We start from the raw sequence: 18838 nt of genomic DNA on the forward strand, positions 1-18838 counted from the left end.
TACAGTAAAGTACAATAAAGTACAGTAAGGTACAGTGGAGTACAGTAAAGTACAGTAGAGTACAGTAAAGTACAGTAGAGTACAGTAAAGTACAGTATAGTAAGGTACAGTAGAGTACAGTACAGTAAGGTACAGTACGGTACAGTAGAGTACAGTATAGTATAGTACAGTAAGGTACAGTACAGTACAGTAAGGTACAGTAGAGTACAGTAAAGTACAGTACAGTAAGGTACAGTAGAGTACAGTAAGTTACAGTAGAGTACAGTAAGGAACAGTACAGTAGAGTACAGTAAAGTACATTAAGTTACAGTACAGTACAGTACAGTACAGTACAGTACAGTAAGGTGCAGTACAGTAAGGTGCAGTACAGTATAGTAAGGTACAGTACAATACTGTAAGGTACTGTACCTTACAGTACCTTAAAGTATCCTATTTGTTGGGTTGGAAGCGAGCCCACACTGTTTCGAAGGAACAGTATTTCTAGTTATCAAAGATATTAACGTAACGTTTTGGTTAACGGTTTACAATGGAGTTGTCATTGCGTGTTGTCATGCTCTGCAGAGCAAAATGGACACTCAAAGCAGAAAGATATAATGAACAACACATGCGACAGAAAACGATAGCATTAGCATTGGCTAGCCAAAGAAGAAGGAATAAAAACATGGATTTATTTGTATTTACAAACTGTCCGCATTGACTTACTGGTCTGGGAAAAGATCATCTTTTGGCGAGAGGCACAGCGCCGCTGACAGCAACAGCAGCACCGTGGCGACGTTAGGTAAGAAATATGTCTGATACAACTCTTAATATAATAACGTCACCTGTTTCGAATGATATCAACGCACTTAATGCGAAATATTCACGTGCTTTCAGACTCTTCAATGCAGAGGTAATGAGGTATCCATAGATACAGCATACTAGTATCTCACCAATGCAGAGAAGTATCTCACCAAGGCAGAGATATTAGTAGTAAAATGACGACATCTAGTGGTCAACCTCAGAGGAGCGCAAAAATAAAACCTGAGGAGAATTCCAGCCTCGAACCAGAAGCCAGCTATTCTCTGTTCCCCCGTGCAACGCTCCACGCCACAGACCCCGACGGAGCACCTGGAGGCGTTTTTTAATTTATTTATTTTCCTTCACTTGGGCTTTTTAGGGCTTCGGGCTTAAAATGATGAAACACGTTAGGGTCGGGCCGGGCCTCGGGTCTGCCCTGTCGGGCCCAGTTAGGGCCAGGCCTTAATTTTCAGGCCCGTTGAGAACTCTAAGAGGTATCCATAGATACAGCATACTAGTATCTCACCAATGCAGAGAAGTATCTCACCAAGGCAGAGATATTAGTAGTAAAATGACGACATCTAGTGGTCAACCTCAGAGGAGCGCAAAAATAAAACCTGAGGAGAATTCCAGCCTCGAACCAGAAGCCAGCTATTCTCTGTTCCCCCGTGCAACGCTCCACGCCACAGACCCCGACGGAGCGGCGCGGTATTGGGCGGCGATGACCCCCGTGAGTCGCCACCGAGGCGAGCGCTAGCGAGCCGAGTTGCCGCGACGAGCGGTGGGAACGCCGCACAATCCCACTCAGCCGCGTTACCGAGTTATGTGCCGTTATGGACAGAATAGTAAATATTCAGTCCCTCACTATCAACGTCTACCCCACTGCACGTCTACCCCACTATCCACGTCATAGATAAATGCACAAAAAAGGAGTCACATCATCCGTTCATTAGCTCAGTCAGTAGAGCACGGATGCAATAAACCCACGGTTTGGGTTCGATTCCCCTGAGGGGAATAATATTCAAGGCGAGAGATATCGGCGCATGCGTACTTCAAAGTAGATACTCCTCCGTGGATACACTGTGGATACTATCTGCGTTCAAACGTCTGAAAAAGGGTGATAAAGTCCGGTTGAATGCGAAGATACCAGTCGAAGCGGGTGATAACGTTGGCATTCTTTCATTTCGGGGCGACAGGTTCGGGTCTCGGATCTCTCGTTCTGCTCGGGTATCGGATCCAATTTTTCTAATAACAGGCGGGGCCGTTCGGATCGGATCCATCACGTCTCGGGGCTGATCGGGTAACGGTTCTCAAATTCCAAATGATAGACGGGGCCATATGGGTCCGGGTCCATTTCCCCCGGGTCCTTTTGGGTTCGGGTAGTTCAAATTGGACCCGTGAAGACCTCTAAAGCACATTCATGTTGGCGACCGTAGCTTAGTTGCTTCTTGTCTGAGTTCTGAGCAGTTTATGTACCAAGCGGGGAACGGGTAGGATTACTTATCTGCTGTGAATAGCCCTTCGAAGACAGTCGAACTCCATGTCCCCTGTCACAAATTCTAATATAAAGATAATGGTCTTTTTTCATGATTTTTGTTTTGGTATTTGGTATTAAAAGTCCTTAAATTGTCACTTTCACTGTCAAACATTATAACCAGTAAGACTCCCTAATCGGGAGATAAGCGACCGTCAGGTGACATGTATACACAAAGAGGGCTGTAAGTGGCATTGGTTCCTGAGTGTAGGGGGACGTGTAGACATAGTGTGTACCGATTTGTGTGATTTTAGGGCAAAAACTGTAGGAGCAGTGTCCAAAAATGTGTTTTGCAAGAATCGGCCTCATGGTGGCGCTAGAAGAGGCCTCATGGTGGCGCTAGAAGAGGGGCATGTGAGAAATGAGGGGTGGGGTCTCCGCGTTGCCTTGGCGGACGAATAGGTACCGGCCCCGGCTCTCCCGGACGCTCCTAGCCCGAGTTACGGCATTTTATGTGAGCTGCAGTGGAGGGGGTCCTCCACTGGGGGCGCCACCTCTTTTGCATCCGTTCTGGAGCACCAGGAGTCGGTGGTCCCCGGGAATTCCCCGTGAGCAGCCCCGTTGGGGTGGTCATTTGGTCATTTTTTACATCTGGGGGTCCCCCAGGGACCTGGGGGTCCCTGGAGCTCCGGGGGTCCTTGGAGGTTGTAGTTTGGCAGGCAAGGAACGTGTGTGCAAAATTTGGCATGGATCGGGGCAACGGTTGCGGAGATATGAGCAGGGCAAGAGTGTGACGTGTGACAGACAGACGGACTGACTGACTTACACTTTGTGGAGGTTTTAATAATGTTGGGACCCGACCCGCAGTTTGAGAGTCACTGCTGTAGGGGGCAGTGTCCACACAAAATGCCTTTTGAGTTTGCGGTGCAAGTCTGTATAGACGCGCTGGTGTGTTTGTATTTTTATGGTAAAGACGCGCTGGTGTGTATGTATTTCTATGGTAAAGATGCGCTGGTGTGCTTCAACTCTTGGAAAGGAGCACGGATCATTTGATGTTGAATCATTACTACAACCACGAGAAGTCCCATTTTCACATTGTTTCAGCAATGGTTGATCGATTCGAACACTGAGGGTGTTAACTCATTTGATGCCTTTTCAAAAGTACCAGGATGCCATTCCATGTAATTTTTTGTGCACACCCATGCCTAGATCATGCACCATATGTGTTCACAGCTTTCAAACAAAAAAATCCGCTTGGAAATCCTTTCAGGCATGAGATAGAAGCCATTAATTTCTTCAAATGTAAACAAACATGGCTGCCATGTTGAAAGATGTGGTTGGTATAGGGGTTAAACATGCAATTTCGCGATTGCGATCATGCCTACTACATTTTTGGAGGTCCAAAAAATATTTTAGATTTTTTTTTTCTGGCAGCCTGAAACTAATGTAATAACTCGGGAAACTCGGGAGGGGGCTGCAAATGAGTTAATAAACGCTGCATGCGAGCGCTATGGACATGACATCAACGGCGCTCCTCTGCTCAAAAAGACGCCCTCAGTGGACACTGCACCTAATAGGCGGGCACAATGACGTTTTTGAGCTGTAAGAAGTAGGAATGGACGTTAACTTTTACTCTGGTTATGTCCACAGTTCGAGTTCTCCCCCCAGACGCTGTGTTGCTATGGCAAACAGCGGTGTACCATCTCCAGGGATGGCACCTACTACAGCTACCAGAACAGGTACAGTAAGACCCTGATTTGTACTCAGTCATGTGGCAGAGTCCCGTACCCAGAAATACCCGATCTGCAAGCTCAACTGAACTAGTTAGATCTGCTATTTTTTGGGAACAAGACACCATTATACGACTGAAATTAAATGAGGCTTAGGAATGCCTACGTATACTGACCTGATGCATATCTTGACATGCAGTCCATCCTCATACTTCAAACGTATTATTAATATACGTGAACGACATGGCATCTGCTTGTGACTGCAACCTGTTCCTGTTCGCGGATGACTCGGCTCTCCTAGTCTCGGGCAAGGACCACTTGCAGGTTGAAAAGACACTTAACTCTGAACTAAGTAAGATCTGGACATGGCTTAATGAAAACAAATTATCAATTCACCTGGGAAAAACTGAGTCCATCCTCTTTGGATCGTATCCTTGAAGCTAATCTTTCCAGTGAAAAGATGACTTCTAAAGTAATAAATAAAATCAACCAACGAACTCGTTTCCTACAGAGGATCGCCCCAATGGTCAATTTCAACACACTGAAGACCATAGCTGGTGCAATAATCCAGCCCCTCTTTGACTACGGAGTCCACGTATGGTATCGTGACGCCCCACAAGCCCTGAAAACAAAACTCCAAACAGCCCAAAACAAACTAATTAGGGTCCTGCTTAACCTTCCCTATCAGACTCACCTCACCGCTACTCACCAGTTAAGAGTGGGGTGGCTCAGAGTAGATGACAGAGTACAGCAACTTGCAATGGGCCTGGTGTACAAGATACACTACACCACTATGATACCCAAGTACCTGTCTAAATACTTTATAAACATTAAGGATGTCCATAATTATAACACCAGAGGCATCACTTCCAACCCAGAGTAAAAACCAACAAAGGGTCAAACTTGTTTTTCTGCTATACCACCAAAATGTGGAAAGCCTTACCGAAGGCCATAAACGAGTGTGGATCACTAGCATCCTTTAAAATTGCCCTGAAAAACCACTTACAGGCAGCAGCCGTTCGCAACTGGTAAAAGAATTAACCTAGCCCAACCCTACCCTCCCCTGCCCCTTCTTTGTATATACTGTTTGTTTAGACTTACTGTTTTCTTTTTTGTTTTTCTTTACATATCTACTGCATAGTACTGTGTTCTATGTGTCTGTCATTTAATGTTATATGAGATACTTCAATGGTTTCCAGTGGAAATAAGCTTAGTCTTTTCATGGATCTACTTTTAGAAGACCTTGTACCAGTGAACTGTACCGTCATGAAACTGTACCTTTTCCTATAGTCGGGGGCCTAAGGGAGATGACATGGTAATCTCGCGCTAATTAGTATAAAAGCGCGAAATTTTGCAGAGATGTAGCCCAGGGTATGCTCTAATGATTTAGCTAGGGCGCCCGAGTCGGCGACCTTTGGGGTCTCCACAGCGGCCAAATCAAGTTGGGCTCCCATTGACTTTCTATACAGGAGGAAAATACCCAGAAAAACACTTTTTTTCTGGGTATTTAAGTTGGATGAGAGGGGTCTAACTAGAGGTTTGTAATGATGCTGAATCCATTACAAGCATTTGTTTTGCACAAAAAACATTCCTTGGGCTACAAATGGCCTCAGAAAATGATGGTTTAGTGATGAAAATTTTCAGAGTTTTTTGGGTGTTTTCTGGAGCTGTGGCGACCCCGAATGTCACCGACTCGGGCGCCCTAGCTAAATCATTAGAGCATGCCCTGGGCTACATCTGTGCAAAATGTGGCGCTTTTAGAATGATTAGCACGAGAAAAGAAACCCTAAGGCCTCCGACTAACATGAATGCTCACCCATACATGCATCGTTTTCTGAGGGCATTTCTAGCCCAAGGAATGTTTTTTTTGTGCAAAACAAATGCTTGCAATGGATTCAGCATGATGACAAACCCCTAGTTAGACCCCTCAGATCCTACTTAAATACCCAGAAAAAAAAAATTTTTTTTCTGGGTATTTTCCTCCTGTATAGAAAGTCAATGGGAGCCCAACTTGATTTGGCCGCTGTGGCGACCCCGAAGGTCGCCGACTCGGGCGCCCTAGCTAAATCATTAGAGCATGCCCTGAGCTACATCTATGCAAAATTTCGCGCTTTTAGACTGATTAGCGCGGGATATTCTTAAGGCCCCCGACTACTTTGCAAACTTCTAATAAAGTCTTCAATCAATCAATCAATCAATCAATCAATCAATCAATTCATTTGCTTTTTCCATTAACACAACATTGTAGCTTTTTCATGTGGCAGGTTGAATGACATTTCCATTTTGAATATGGCCTTATTACCAACAGTTATCACTTCTGTGAGAAATGCTTCAACAAGATCCAGGGCAACAGTGTGATACTGGGGGACGACCCAGTGCAGACGTAAGTTGTTGTCACCACTTAATGATCATCTTGCCGTTAGGTTTATTCTTAACCACATGAGCATCCCTGCATTCAGCGATATTAGCCGATCTACAAGCTCATGATGCCTTGTACGCATCAAGATCGTCTATTATTGGAAAAGATATTTAGTGTTGTGCAAAAACAGAATGGGTCCAGTAACTAAGGGCTCGTACACACTGCCTGACTTTTTGAGCCAACTGTGCTGTCACGACCATTTTTGGCGCTCGCCATCAAAAACTGCGATCTTCCGCAAGATCGGGCTTTGCTCGCCGCGATTATAGCGTTTGGTGATTTTCTTCCAGAGCGTTTCTAGATATCTAGCAATTGATATTTGGCTCCGTCGCAAACTGGACAACTGGAAAGAGGTTGCGCACCCTGAGAAGAAAGATCTGTGTTAAGACAGCATGTGATTACTAGGCGTGGGGCGGTATCGACATTTTGTTACCGCGATTACCGTCTTCCCATTTACCGTCGGTATTGCGGTAATTACCGCACCCCGTATCTATTAATAAAAGGTTCGGCGATAAGCCAAAATATTGCAATCGTCTTCCCAAAAGTCGCCTCTCCACAGCCTGACTGCCCGAGTTATACTTCCCCGTACAGCACAGCAGGTTTGGCTTTGAAAGGAGCAGATCTACAAGCTCACAACACGTCGCATCCGCGAGGCGTTCTGAGCTTTTAGATCTGCACTGTCGGCCAGTGTCGGGTTACCATAGTAACGGTAGCTACTTGGGCTTTTAAGACACAGACTGCTGTGTGAACAAACCAGAAGAGAGACGGAGACGGGTAATCAGATCGTGTACAGTGATTAAACTCACGTGCACGTCTGAAATCGCAGCGATTGAGTGCTGATATATACAGGTTTTAGTGACAAGACTTGACAGAAAAGGTTATAAAATCGGCGACGGGGCACAACGGGCGAGTCGGCGCGACGCAGTGGGAAAAGTGAAAGATAGTTTCATTTTCGCTTTTAGTCCACGCGGTCCGCGCTCCGCCTGTAATCCGTATGAATAAAAAACAAAATGCCACAAGGTACTACTGCCACAACACAAGGTATGTATTAACATACTTGTGTTGTGTGGATTACAGTCAGAGAAATACGCTTCTCCGTGCTCCCTACTACGAGGCTGCTGCTGTGTCTGTGTAGACTCGAGTGACGTATGTGGCTTCCAAACCATAGACGTTCCAAACCTGTGGTACGCGGCCCAGAGCAGAGCGGCATGGAGCGCATGCGGTCCTCGCCTCTCCCCCGTTTTAAAACTTGCTTGTTTTCAATAAAAAATAGACTATTTTGACCGCGGTAAGGACCCTGACACCGCGGTAGGCCTCGGTATACCGCGGTACGGCGGTACGGCGGTTACCGCCCCCAACCCTAGTGATTACAGACTGTCTGTCTGTCTGTATGGATATATCATGAATAGACTAATAGACCTTTATTCTGAGGGTAAATTCAGGTGTCTTATTGGTAGTAATATTGCTGTTAAATAAGTCTGTTTCATGACTTTCATCATAATAATATAGATGCTGTTTCATAGCAATATAAAACCAACGCATCTCACAATATGTTGATAAAATCACGCATCATGGTGTTGTTATGAAAACCTCTAACAGGTGCGCAGTGCGCTGTGTGTGTGTGTGTGTGTGTGTGTGTGTGTGTGTGTGTGTGTGTGTGTGTGTGTGTGTGTGTGTGTGTGTGTGTGTGTGTGTGTGTGTGTGTGTGTGTGTGTGTGTGTGTGTGTGTGTGTGTGTGTGTGTGTGTGTGTGTGTGCACGCACAGCGAGAGAGGAAAATAATTAGCGCCCGCTCTCGTGCACAATTAGAATAAAATGTAATGTAATATTGGCTATATATTGGGGATGAATCCTGGTGAAATATTTGGCAGTGCGTGATCCCTTGTCGGTGATCAATCTTGTTGGCGAAAACCACAACGAGCCAATTTCTAGAAAGTCACTTGTGTTGTGTGAAATACTCTAACAATCTGATGACTCACTGACCACACAATATCGTACAGTGTGTTCAAGCCCTAAGTATAGGTATAAAGGAATTCATGCGGTAGCAACTCTTGAGTCACAAATGTTGGTTAATAAAGGATTCCCCGGTCTCCCTCTTTCCCACCCAGCATACCAAAAGAGCAGTTTGAAAAGAAGAAGAATGTGTTGGACCCTGAACCGTAAGTACAGTCTGGGACAGTGTTTCTCAAACGTTATAATTTCAAGGACTCCCCCTTAACTCTGACAGTCTGCAAATAGACCCGAACAGGTCCATTTGGTTCCAAACTTGTAACGGTCAATTTAGAACCCCATTAAGGAACCTTGAGTTGTTAACTTGGTCAATTCCTTTTGTCCGTTTTCTTTGTATTTTGCACTTGCTTGTATTGTTGTATTGTTTCTCTGTTGCAATTTGATGGCCACGCATCGTGATGGAGAAATCACATCCAAATAAAGACCTACTGCTGGATTTTACCATTTGTTAGTCGTTACCTTGTGTAACTGCCCTCTGCCTTTGAGTGTGATCCGGTCCATTTACCCACTAGGGGGTGCTGGTTCACATGTGATATCATTTTTTTCCCCCCTTGGCCCCTCCACACCTTGCCCAACAACACTCAAAACAAAAGAAAGATTGAGCAACTGAACTATTTTCCATGATATTGAATCTAAAATCATAGTTTAAAACCAAGCTGTTTCTCCTACCTCCTTCCCAGCCGAAATCCTTGTTATTGCCTTGAACTAATAATATTTGACAGATATGACTAGCTTATACATTTCAGTCTCAGGCCACATTCTCATATTTAATTCGTTATGTCAGTGCGAATTATGGGAGGGAAGAGGATGCCACATTCTTGCATATATAATTGAAACATTTGCGCTCCACTTTGTCAACCGCAACAAGGAATTGCTTAGTCCACGTCTGTCCACGGGAGATGTATGTATCCAAGCTGCGTAATAATGCATCCTCCATCTCCTTGTGTTTATTAATTCTTCAAGTTGCCACTATTTTGGATGACCGACTGTATAATGAAATGTCTGGTTGATCCGCTGCTGTGTCCATAATAAATGTATCCAAATCGCGCATAGGAAGCAAAGAAATGGTTCATCATGGCTCGGTCAATTATGAAGCGATTAAAACAAATGAAACGTCACCTCATTCCTTGGAAAGCCACACTTCCATGACAGACCAATGACTGTGTTGTGTCCCTATTACATCTAAATATTTAAACGTTGGCTGATCTACCACTGCGTGCGCCAGTGCACTCCCAAAATGGAAATTTCCCGACATTGATTTGCTTTTAAATAAAACCATATTTGATAGATATTACTATCATCTACAATTACTTATTGTAGAGAACGTTATAGGCTATAGCCTAATTGCAATCGTTTCTTTTTTTGCTGTGCAATGAATGAATCAAGCTGATAGAGCCTAATTAGAAAACCTTGTAAAGAAGATTTCCTCTTGCAATGAGTTGTCACAGCAGGCGCGTGGTAGTGCGCACTGCCACCCTGGCAATGCCAATATGAAATTAATATGGCATTCATATTATTCACTTTATTATTCAGCCTACCAAAAGCTGTATGGTTTAAAGTAATTAATATAGGATGTAATGCAGCACTCATGTGTAGCCCTGTGTTAGTTCTTTTATGTGTTGTCTGTTCACTTCACAATCACTTTTGTAGAATGCAATACAAATTCAAATTTCTCTTTTGTGTAATTTGCTGACAGTCGCTCTAAGGACACTCTTAAATTTAAATGCTTAAAACACTCTTTTCTGATCGCTGATCTTCTCTCAACTTTAGCCATTTTCCTCCTGTTCTTTTTCCCAGTGGAGCACTGCGCCGACTGCGCCCAATTAATGCGCTTCTTGTGGGGAGATTTACAGAAGCGGAATATACCAAGTCAAGTCACCATCAGGGGGAACTTGATAAAGATAGGGGAGTAAACACGTATGAAAAATAACAAAAGAAAACACTTCTTCAATACAAAATTCAACAAATTAAAGTTGCATGCCCCCCCCCCCCCCCCCTTCATCCAAAATAAAAAAGTCATGGTCCCCCCGACTATCAAATAAATATTTGATAAAAAACAAAAATGTTGTGTACATGTCTGTGAAATTAACTGCTAGTAACATCCCTAGTAAATCCTCACTGATGACGAGTAATGTAAGACAGAGTGTCTGTGTCCTCCGCAGATATGTGGAATGTAAAGACTGCGAACGTAAGATGCATCAGATCTGTGTACTGCACCATGATGTCATCTGGCCTGGGTGAGTGCAATTCTATGTTGTTTTCTACCATTCTGGAGCCAAAGAATCATATACTAGTAAGACGCGAGGGAACATTGAGTTTTGAGTGGTGCAACATTTTCATAAAATTCTTTAAAGTGTTTAATTCTTTTAATTTACACATTGCCCACTTCCACTGTGCTTTCTGCGGAGAGGCGCATTTAACATAGAATGACAGACAAATAAAACGCAGTAGGCCTACTATGCAGGAAAAAAGGGGTAAAATACTAAAGAAGTATTTATTCAGATTCAGATTCAGATTCCTTTATTTACCATTGTGTATCACACATAGGAATTTGCTTTGGCAACATACAAGTGTGCATTCAATAATTTTTTCACAAATAACATGAAACCAACAAACACGAAACAACACCGTGCAGAAAATAAATAATATAATATAAAGTGCAGAAGTGTTCAGTAGTGCGACATATTGCTGAAGTCCCTAAGGGGCAGGGGAAAAAGGGAAACCATTCGTTTTATTTTCATGCCCCCCGCTACCACTGTGCTTTCAGCGCCATTGGAAATTGATGGAAATCAGATGCAATTGGAAATTGAAGGATAAACATTTGAGGAGTGGTGGCTCTAGTATTGGTTGAGCTTCACATGACAGTTAACTTGCTGCAGAAAATAGTTAGTGCGATAAAAAATGGCATACCTACTTTTTAATCTAAATTCCTACATAATTATGATTGAATAATATGACTATGGGCTCACACCTATTTTATATGTTTAAGTGTAGCAACAGTGAAAACAGCACATTATATCTGGTGTTGTGTTTATAGACGGGTTGCTTCCCCGCATAAACAAGCACTTTGCCCGATTGGGCACCCTGAAAGTAAACTCCACCTGCCCTTAAGTTTTATTTTCCTGCCGGGGGCAGGTGGGCAAGCCTTAGAGTCAATGCCTGCTTTTATGCCCATACATGGAGATCCCTGTCTGTAGAACCAGCCACACAGTGGGGTCGCGCATTGGCTTGGGGGGGGGTGGGGGAGTGCGGTCATCACCACCAACGAGTTAAAAGCAACCAACAGGACAGCAAATCGGCAACTTGACTACACACTCTGCCTCCAACAACGAAGGAGGAGAAGCAAAAGCGTTCACTAATAATATAGGGTCGTGATATCAAAAGGTATCTAATACCTAATACAGGAGAACCCTGTATTAGGTGAATCTTGAATGAAGTATGAATTATCTATTTTATTCTTTTTTTATTTATTATCAACCACCTTGAGCAAGCTCTTTCACCATTTCCCTTCTCTTCCAGATTTGTTTGTGACAACTGTCTCAAGAAGTCCGGCAAAACAAGAAAAGAGAACGCGTTTTCAGCCAAAAGTAAGTCTGTTGTATTTACATAATGTAAAACCAGTGATCCTCTTAATAACATGGGCGGCCCGAGGTAATCCCTTAACATGTCTGTGTTCATCAGGGCTGCAGACCACCAGGCTGGGCACGTATATTGAGGACAGAGTGAACAAGTACTTGAAGAGACAGAACCACCCGGAAGCAGGCGAGGTGTTTGTGCGGGTGGTGGCCAGCTCCGACAAAAACGTGGAGATCAAGCCTGGCATGAAAGCCCGGTAAGTGTTTCCAATGCCATCATCATCATCACAACTGCATATGATGATGGAAGAATTATTGTGGTTCTATCTTTTCAGCTTCTCCAGATCAAGGCTTACCTCACGATACACTATACAAAATAAAGCTAGGACTAAATCTAAATATAAACTAAATGTATATATGCACTCGTAAAACTAAACTTCAAAAACCAAACTGAAAAAACTAAAACTATTAAATGTTTTAATTTTAAACAAATACTCAACCAGTATCCAACTGTCTCCTGTTCTCTTTATGCACAGGTTTGTGGACTCAGGTGAAATGGTGGAGACTTTCCCCTACAGAACCAAAGCACTTTTTGCGTTTGAGGAAATCGACGGGACGGACGTGTGCTTCTTCGGCATGCATGTGCAGGAGTACGGCTCCGAGTGCCCCTTCCCCAACACGAGGTAAAACAAACAACAACCCAGCAAACCATTATGATACTGGGATGGTCCTTGGGATTGATTGTAGGTTTTTGGATGTGCTGCCACATTGTAACCTGTTCTCATCCCGGCGTTTCTTGCAGGCGGGTTTACATATCGTACCTCGACAGTATTCACTTCTTCAGACCCCGCCTGCTACGGACTGCAGTCTACCATGAAATCCTAATAGGGTACCTGGAGTACGTGAAGAAACTGGGGTAAGTGGAAGATCAACATGACAGATCTCTGGTGGTTTATAACCGCTGAATCCCTATTTTATACTCAGAACATTTGTTGGCGCTAAATTAACAAAGACACAGAAGTACCTCCATAACTTCAATTTCCACATTTTATACATAATAATATAATAATAACTTTAGAAGTCATTGGTGCTCGGATCGGGCTAAAACCGTATCCAAAATTGGAGTGTGGTCATAGACGATGTCATAGACCAGGGGTTTTCAAAGTGGGTGACGGGGCACCCTGGGGTGCCGTGATGCCAGTCCAGGGGTGTCGCAAGATAATTTGATAATATTTGGAATTCATCAATATCACTTCACTATCTCAGCAGCCATAACCCACAGCGATCCTCTTTCAATATTTTTAAGCATCCTGCGCGATAGAATCACATTTACACTGCATCTAAAGACTCCACCTTTTGCACAAAAATCGCGCATTTTTACCCCAATGTTCCTAGCAGCTTCTCCTGACGCTATTGTATTTGCATGATGTACACTTTGTAGAAAAGTAATGTGTGGGTTTACTATGCAAATCTTTCTCCAGAGTGTCTCCGACGCAATTTTCGTCACCAAAGTATCAGGTTACAGTTTGCTTCAGCAGTGACGGGGGCGCGCAGCAGCGAGAGCCTAGCTAGCCGAGAGCCTGTATCTTACAAGAAGTTGGCGGCCCTTCGGGCCACTCACATCTAGAGTTCGGCCCACTCACCTCTTCACAGCAACATACTGTCTGTCTGTCTGTCTGTGTGTGTGTGTGTGTGTGTGTGTGTGTGTGTGTGTGTGTGTGTGTGTGTGTGTGTGTGTGTGTGTGTGTGTGTGTGTGTGTGTGTGTGTAGGGGTGTGTTTGTGTGTGTGTGTTGCTAAAATGAAAACATTGAAATAATGAAAATAAAACATTGGCAGGCCTATTATAGTAATAATAATAACACAATTAGGCCAAAACTTTTTTTTTTTTTTTCAAAAAACCTTTTTTTTCAAAAAACCTTTTTTTTTCTCAAAAACCTTTTTTTTTTTCTCAGTGGGCCCGAAATTCTAGTGTTAGTAAAACAGACCTGATTTGCACTGTACTTGATTCTTTTTAGTTATTTTTCTATCTACGACAACTCTCTTCACCAAAAATAGCAGATCTACAAGCTCACAACGCATCACAACGTGACGCGTTGTGAGCTTGTAGATCGGCTATTTTTGGTGAAACTTCCCCCCAGAATAGGCATGCTGGGGTTCAAGTGGTTAAACATCAAGTATAACATTATTTTCAGTCAGTTCTGATGGAAACGTATATTTCTCCAATATGATGTAAGATTCTAAAAAATAGCAGTTTAACTCAGGGGTGCTCTGAGTCAAAAACCTGTCATAGACCACAGGCTGGCCACATGAAGTCTGATGTCCACATGACGTGCAATGACATTCCCATGTGGATCTCAAAGTTTTGACAATGTTCACCTTGGCTTTAGTGAAAATAGGGACGCCAGGTTGAAAGTAGATGATGGTGCTTTCTGAGTGGCTGGTGCCAAAGTGACACATGTCCTTTCCCCTACAGGTATGTGTTGGGTCACATCTGGGCCTGCCCTCCCAGTGAAGGAGATGACTACATCTTCCACTGCCATCCAATCGACCAGAAGATCCCCAAACCCAAGAGGCTGCAGGAGTGGTACAGAAAGATGCTGGACAAGGCGTATGCCGAGAGGATCCTACAGGATTTCAAGGTCAGGCTGGTTTACCAGGATGTCATGTGTCGAGGTCGCGTGCTTTTGGATACCACCGCTTTTCTAGGGACACCCACTGTGATTGGCCAGTAGTCGCTGTGATTGACAGTAGCGTTTTTTGTAACTATGCCTAACTCTAAGCTCACGATACCTAAACCTCAGTAAAACTATGCCTGCTTGGAAGCTAATCAGACACCCGTAAGGCAGGTCTACCATAGAAGTTCTACGGTAGAACGTGTGTGGGATCCATCAAGTAATAACACAAAATAACAATGTGTTGTGAATAGGACAAATGTTGTGTTTTGTGTAAGGCAAGGTAATTTTATTTATATCAAACATATCAACAAGGCAATTAGGTGTACTTTACACAGAAAATCAAGCAAAGGAAACACAATTATAAAATGACATTAGGTGGTAAAGAATCACAGATAGAATTACAGTGCAGAAGGAAAAATAAAGGTTTTTAGTTGTTTTAACCTGACACAAGATATTTGTGTGTGTGTGTTTGTGTGTGTGTGTGTGTGTGTGTGTGTGTGTGTGCGCGTGTGCGTGCGTGCAGGACATCTTCAAGCAGGCCACAGAGGACAGGCTGACCAGTGCCTCGGAGCTGCCCTACTTCGAAGGAGACTTCTGGCCCAACGTGCTGGAGGAGAGCATCAAGGAGCTGGAGCAGGAGGAGGAGGAGAGGAAGAAGGAGGAGAACACTGCCTCCTGCGAGGCCCCAGAGGTAACATGGAGCAGTGGTTCTCTAACTTTTATATTTGAAGGTCTCCCCTTAACTCTGCACAGCATTCAAATGGAACCAAACGGACCCGTTAGAGTTACAGACTTAAGCCCTTTACAGACTTAAGCCCTTTACACACAGGCGCGTTTATCCGCACGGATAAAACGGACAATTGCATTTTTTTAAAAGAAAACAATGATTCTCTACGGCCTCATGCACACCAGATCCGAATTAGCCGTGCGACGAGTGGCTGCGGCCGTGCGTTTTTTTCTCGATCGAACCCAGTTCGATTTGTGCGTCTTGTCGCATGCGTTAAAAAAAACTCATCACTCCTTTTATGACTCCTTTTGGGATCCGCAGCGCCGATTCCACACAGCATTGCACACCAAATCCAATGCGTTTTATTCATGCAGCAAACGAAAAAAAAAAAAAAAAAAAAAAATCAACTGTCCTGTGTGCAAAGGGCTTACGTAAGGGTCAATTTAGACCCCCCTAAAGGAACCTACAGAGTCCTTTTTAGAACCACCGTTGGAGGAAGGTGAAGTGGGCATCTGAACATCAGGGGTGGACAAAGCACTCGCATGTTTTACTTTAAGTGAAAGTATCAATGCTGCAATGTAGAAACACTGTTGCATTAAGTAAAAGTCCGGAATTGATTGATATTTACTAAAAAGTACAAAAGAATTGGCATAAAAATGTACTGTCATGTTTTCAAATGCATAAACATCTTTTGAAAATAGCAAATCTACAAGCTCATAATGCATTGTGAGCTTGCAGATCGTCTGTTTTCAAATGGCCAAAATATATAGGGCTGAAGTGGTTAATGTATGTTTTGAAATAATAATATTCTAAATCTACACAGTTTCAAATAATTGTAGTGGAGTAAGTACAATAATAGCCTTTGAGATTTAGTGGAGTAGATGTAAAAGCATTGGAAGGGAAAAACTTTTTTTTTTACGTCATCGACATGTCTGGTCACTAGGGATGGGACGATATGAACATTTCATATCACGATTATTGTGACAAGAAATCGCGATTTACGATATTATCGTGATAATCAAAATCCATTATCCTGGGGCGGAACATTTGATAGAGTGAAAAAAAGACTGTACAAGTACGTATATTACCTTTTATACCTTTTGTATACCTTTTACCAATTATGGAGAGTTTAAATGGAGTTTAAATGGTACTGGATATGCAGCTTGGCAAATAAAAGGTGAATTGATCCCAGTGCATGATGAAGGACGATATCACGATAAATTAAATCACCACGATACTATTATCGAGAGTGTTTTTTATCACGATAAACGATAATATCGTGTATCGTCCCATCCCTATTGGTCACAAAATAATTGGTAACCCATAGGCTAGTGAACAGCGCTATCCATTGTCAAAACACACTCGTCACATGGCAGAGAATGAGTTAATTACAGTACTTAAACAAATCTACTTGGTTACTTTCCACCACTAAATACAAACGACAGTCAATATGCTAAAAAAAAAACAACAGCAGCCCAGATCCCTCCCCACATCCTCAAGTCCTCATTGTATAAAAGCTTTCGGCAGCCACTCAGACTTTGTATAACCACTCTGTATAATTGCATAACCTCATCTCGACGTTTGCGCATAACCTATGGCCCTCTGCGACGCCCGCCACTCATTTTGTTGTTCTCTTACCAGGGAGTGCCAGCCGACAGCAAGAACGCCAAGAAGAAGAACAACAAGAAGGCCAACAAAAACAAGAGCAGTGTGAGCCGAGCCAATAAGAAGAAGCCTGGGATGCCGAATGTAGCCAATGACCTGTCCCAGAAGCTCTACGCCAGCATGGAGAAGCATAAAGAGGTGGGAGATTTTGAATGCTTAAAAAAAATAAAAGCAGGCCCTAAACATACTAATGCAGTGTCCATCCGGGGCGTGGCCAGACTGGCCACTGCCCGGCGTGCCCGCCATTCGGAACGCCTTGCAGGTTCTGGAGAAACGATTCATCCGATTCATAGGTGGATTTGATTGTTTTGGAACTCTTGAAACATCACTCTACACCTTTAGCAATAGGCTATAGACTGTATGCACAGCAGCCAAATTGGAGAGAAGTTGGGTATCTTCTCACTTCCTTCACATGTGTTACCAATGATACTAACGAAGGCTCTGTTCCATTCTGGTCACAGTCGGGTGCTGATATGGTGCATGTTGTGTGTGTAAGGATCCATTTGGTTCCATTTGTACACTCCCAGAGTCTTCATTAGTATTTGTAACAACTTTGAAGGAAGTGAGAAGAGACCCAACCTCTCTCCAATCTGTGCATATAGCCAATTACAGCCTGGTGTGGCTGTTCTGATGGCTGACCAGTGTTGGTCCCAAGTTTGCTGCGCCTCGCAGGGCCGCATGTTAACGTTTGTGACGTCCACTGTGGCCCGTCGACCCACCCTGTATCAAGTACGTTATTTACAGGTCCCTTTTACCAATTATAGAGGGTTTAAGTGGTACTGGATATGCAGCTCGGCAAATAAAAGTTGAATTGATCCCAGTGCATGATGGAGGACACAATAAAAGTTAAATCTCCACGTTAATATATCCAGAGCCAGTGCCATGCTGATCGTTTATCACGATAATAACGATTATCGTCCCATCGCTACAACAAACACACCCACCACTGTGCTCCGTGATGTGACGCATGTCTCCATGTCTCTCTCTCTCTCCAGGTGTTCTTCGTGATCCACCTGCACGCCGGGCCCTCCATCAACACCCTGCCGCCCATCCTGGACCCCGACCCGCTCCTGGCCTGCGACCTGATGGACGGCCGCGACGCCTTCCTGACGCTGGCCCGGGACAAGCACTGGGAGTTCAGCTCCCTGCGACGCTGCAAGTGGAGCACCATGTGCATGCTGGTGGAGCTGCACAACCAGGGCCAGGACCGCTTCGTCTACACCTGCAACGAGTGCAAGCACCACGTGGAGACGCGCTGGCACTGCACCGTCTGCGAGGTGGGGGCACGCGGACCAGAGCTGTTCCGCTTTAGAGATATGCATTGGTTTTGGGTTTTCAATTTGGTTCTTTGATTTCAGTAAAAGCGGCACTATGTGCCTTTTTTTCTGTTTCCCATACAGTTGATCTCGAGAGTAAATATTCCAATTTATTTTCTTACTTTTAAAAACTTGAATTAAGAAGTAGTGAAAGTAGCCGATCTACAAGCCTCCGACGCTTGTAAATCTGCTATTTTCACCAGTTTTGGGTCACGGGGAAACTTCTAAGAAATGTCTCTTTTGGGACTGGAGCTAAGATTTGGGAACCACTGTGGTAGAGTATGTTGATACAATATAATATTGTCTCCCTGATCTTCTATCAAGACATTTAGATTGTGTCAAAGGTCATGTCTCACCTAGACACACAACCTGACACCAAGTTTGTCCCGTATTGAGCAAAGTCATTTCAATCTTGTGCACCATGAACCGTTAGCACTGATCAACCCACAGCAGAGCTTTGTAATTAACACAAG

General features: G+C 43.7%; 1 protein-coding gene across 1 annotated transcript in view; it reads left to right on the forward strand.

Annotated features, from left to right (window-relative positions):
• The window catches only part of LOC308282752 (histone lysine acetyltransferase CREBBP-like), a 92401-nt gene that overhangs the window by 68701 nt on the left and 4862 nt on the right, over nucleotides 1-18838 (forward strand). The window contains 12 exon segments of the mRNA XM_080723139.1: nucleotides 3902-3990; nucleotides 6290-6364; nucleotides 8505-8555; nucleotides 10569-10643; nucleotides 11926-11993; nucleotides 12088-12238; nucleotides 12518-12664; nucleotides 12784-12897; nucleotides 14456-14621; nucleotides 15181-15348; nucleotides 17026-17187; nucleotides 18045-18326. Of these exon segments, the coding sequence (XP_080579265.1) occupies nucleotides 3902-3990; nucleotides 6290-6364; nucleotides 8505-8555; nucleotides 10569-10643; nucleotides 11926-11993; nucleotides 12088-12238; nucleotides 12518-12664; nucleotides 12784-12897; nucleotides 14456-14621; nucleotides 15181-15348; nucleotides 17026-17187; nucleotides 18045-18326 (1548 nt within the window).

Source organism: Nannobrachium achirus (assembly GCF_963921795.1).
Source record: "Nannobrachium achirus genome assembly, chromosome: 4".
Taxonomy (NCBI): domain Eukaryota; kingdom Metazoa; phylum Chordata; class Actinopteri; order Myctophiformes; family Myctophidae; genus Nannobrachium; species Nannobrachium achirus.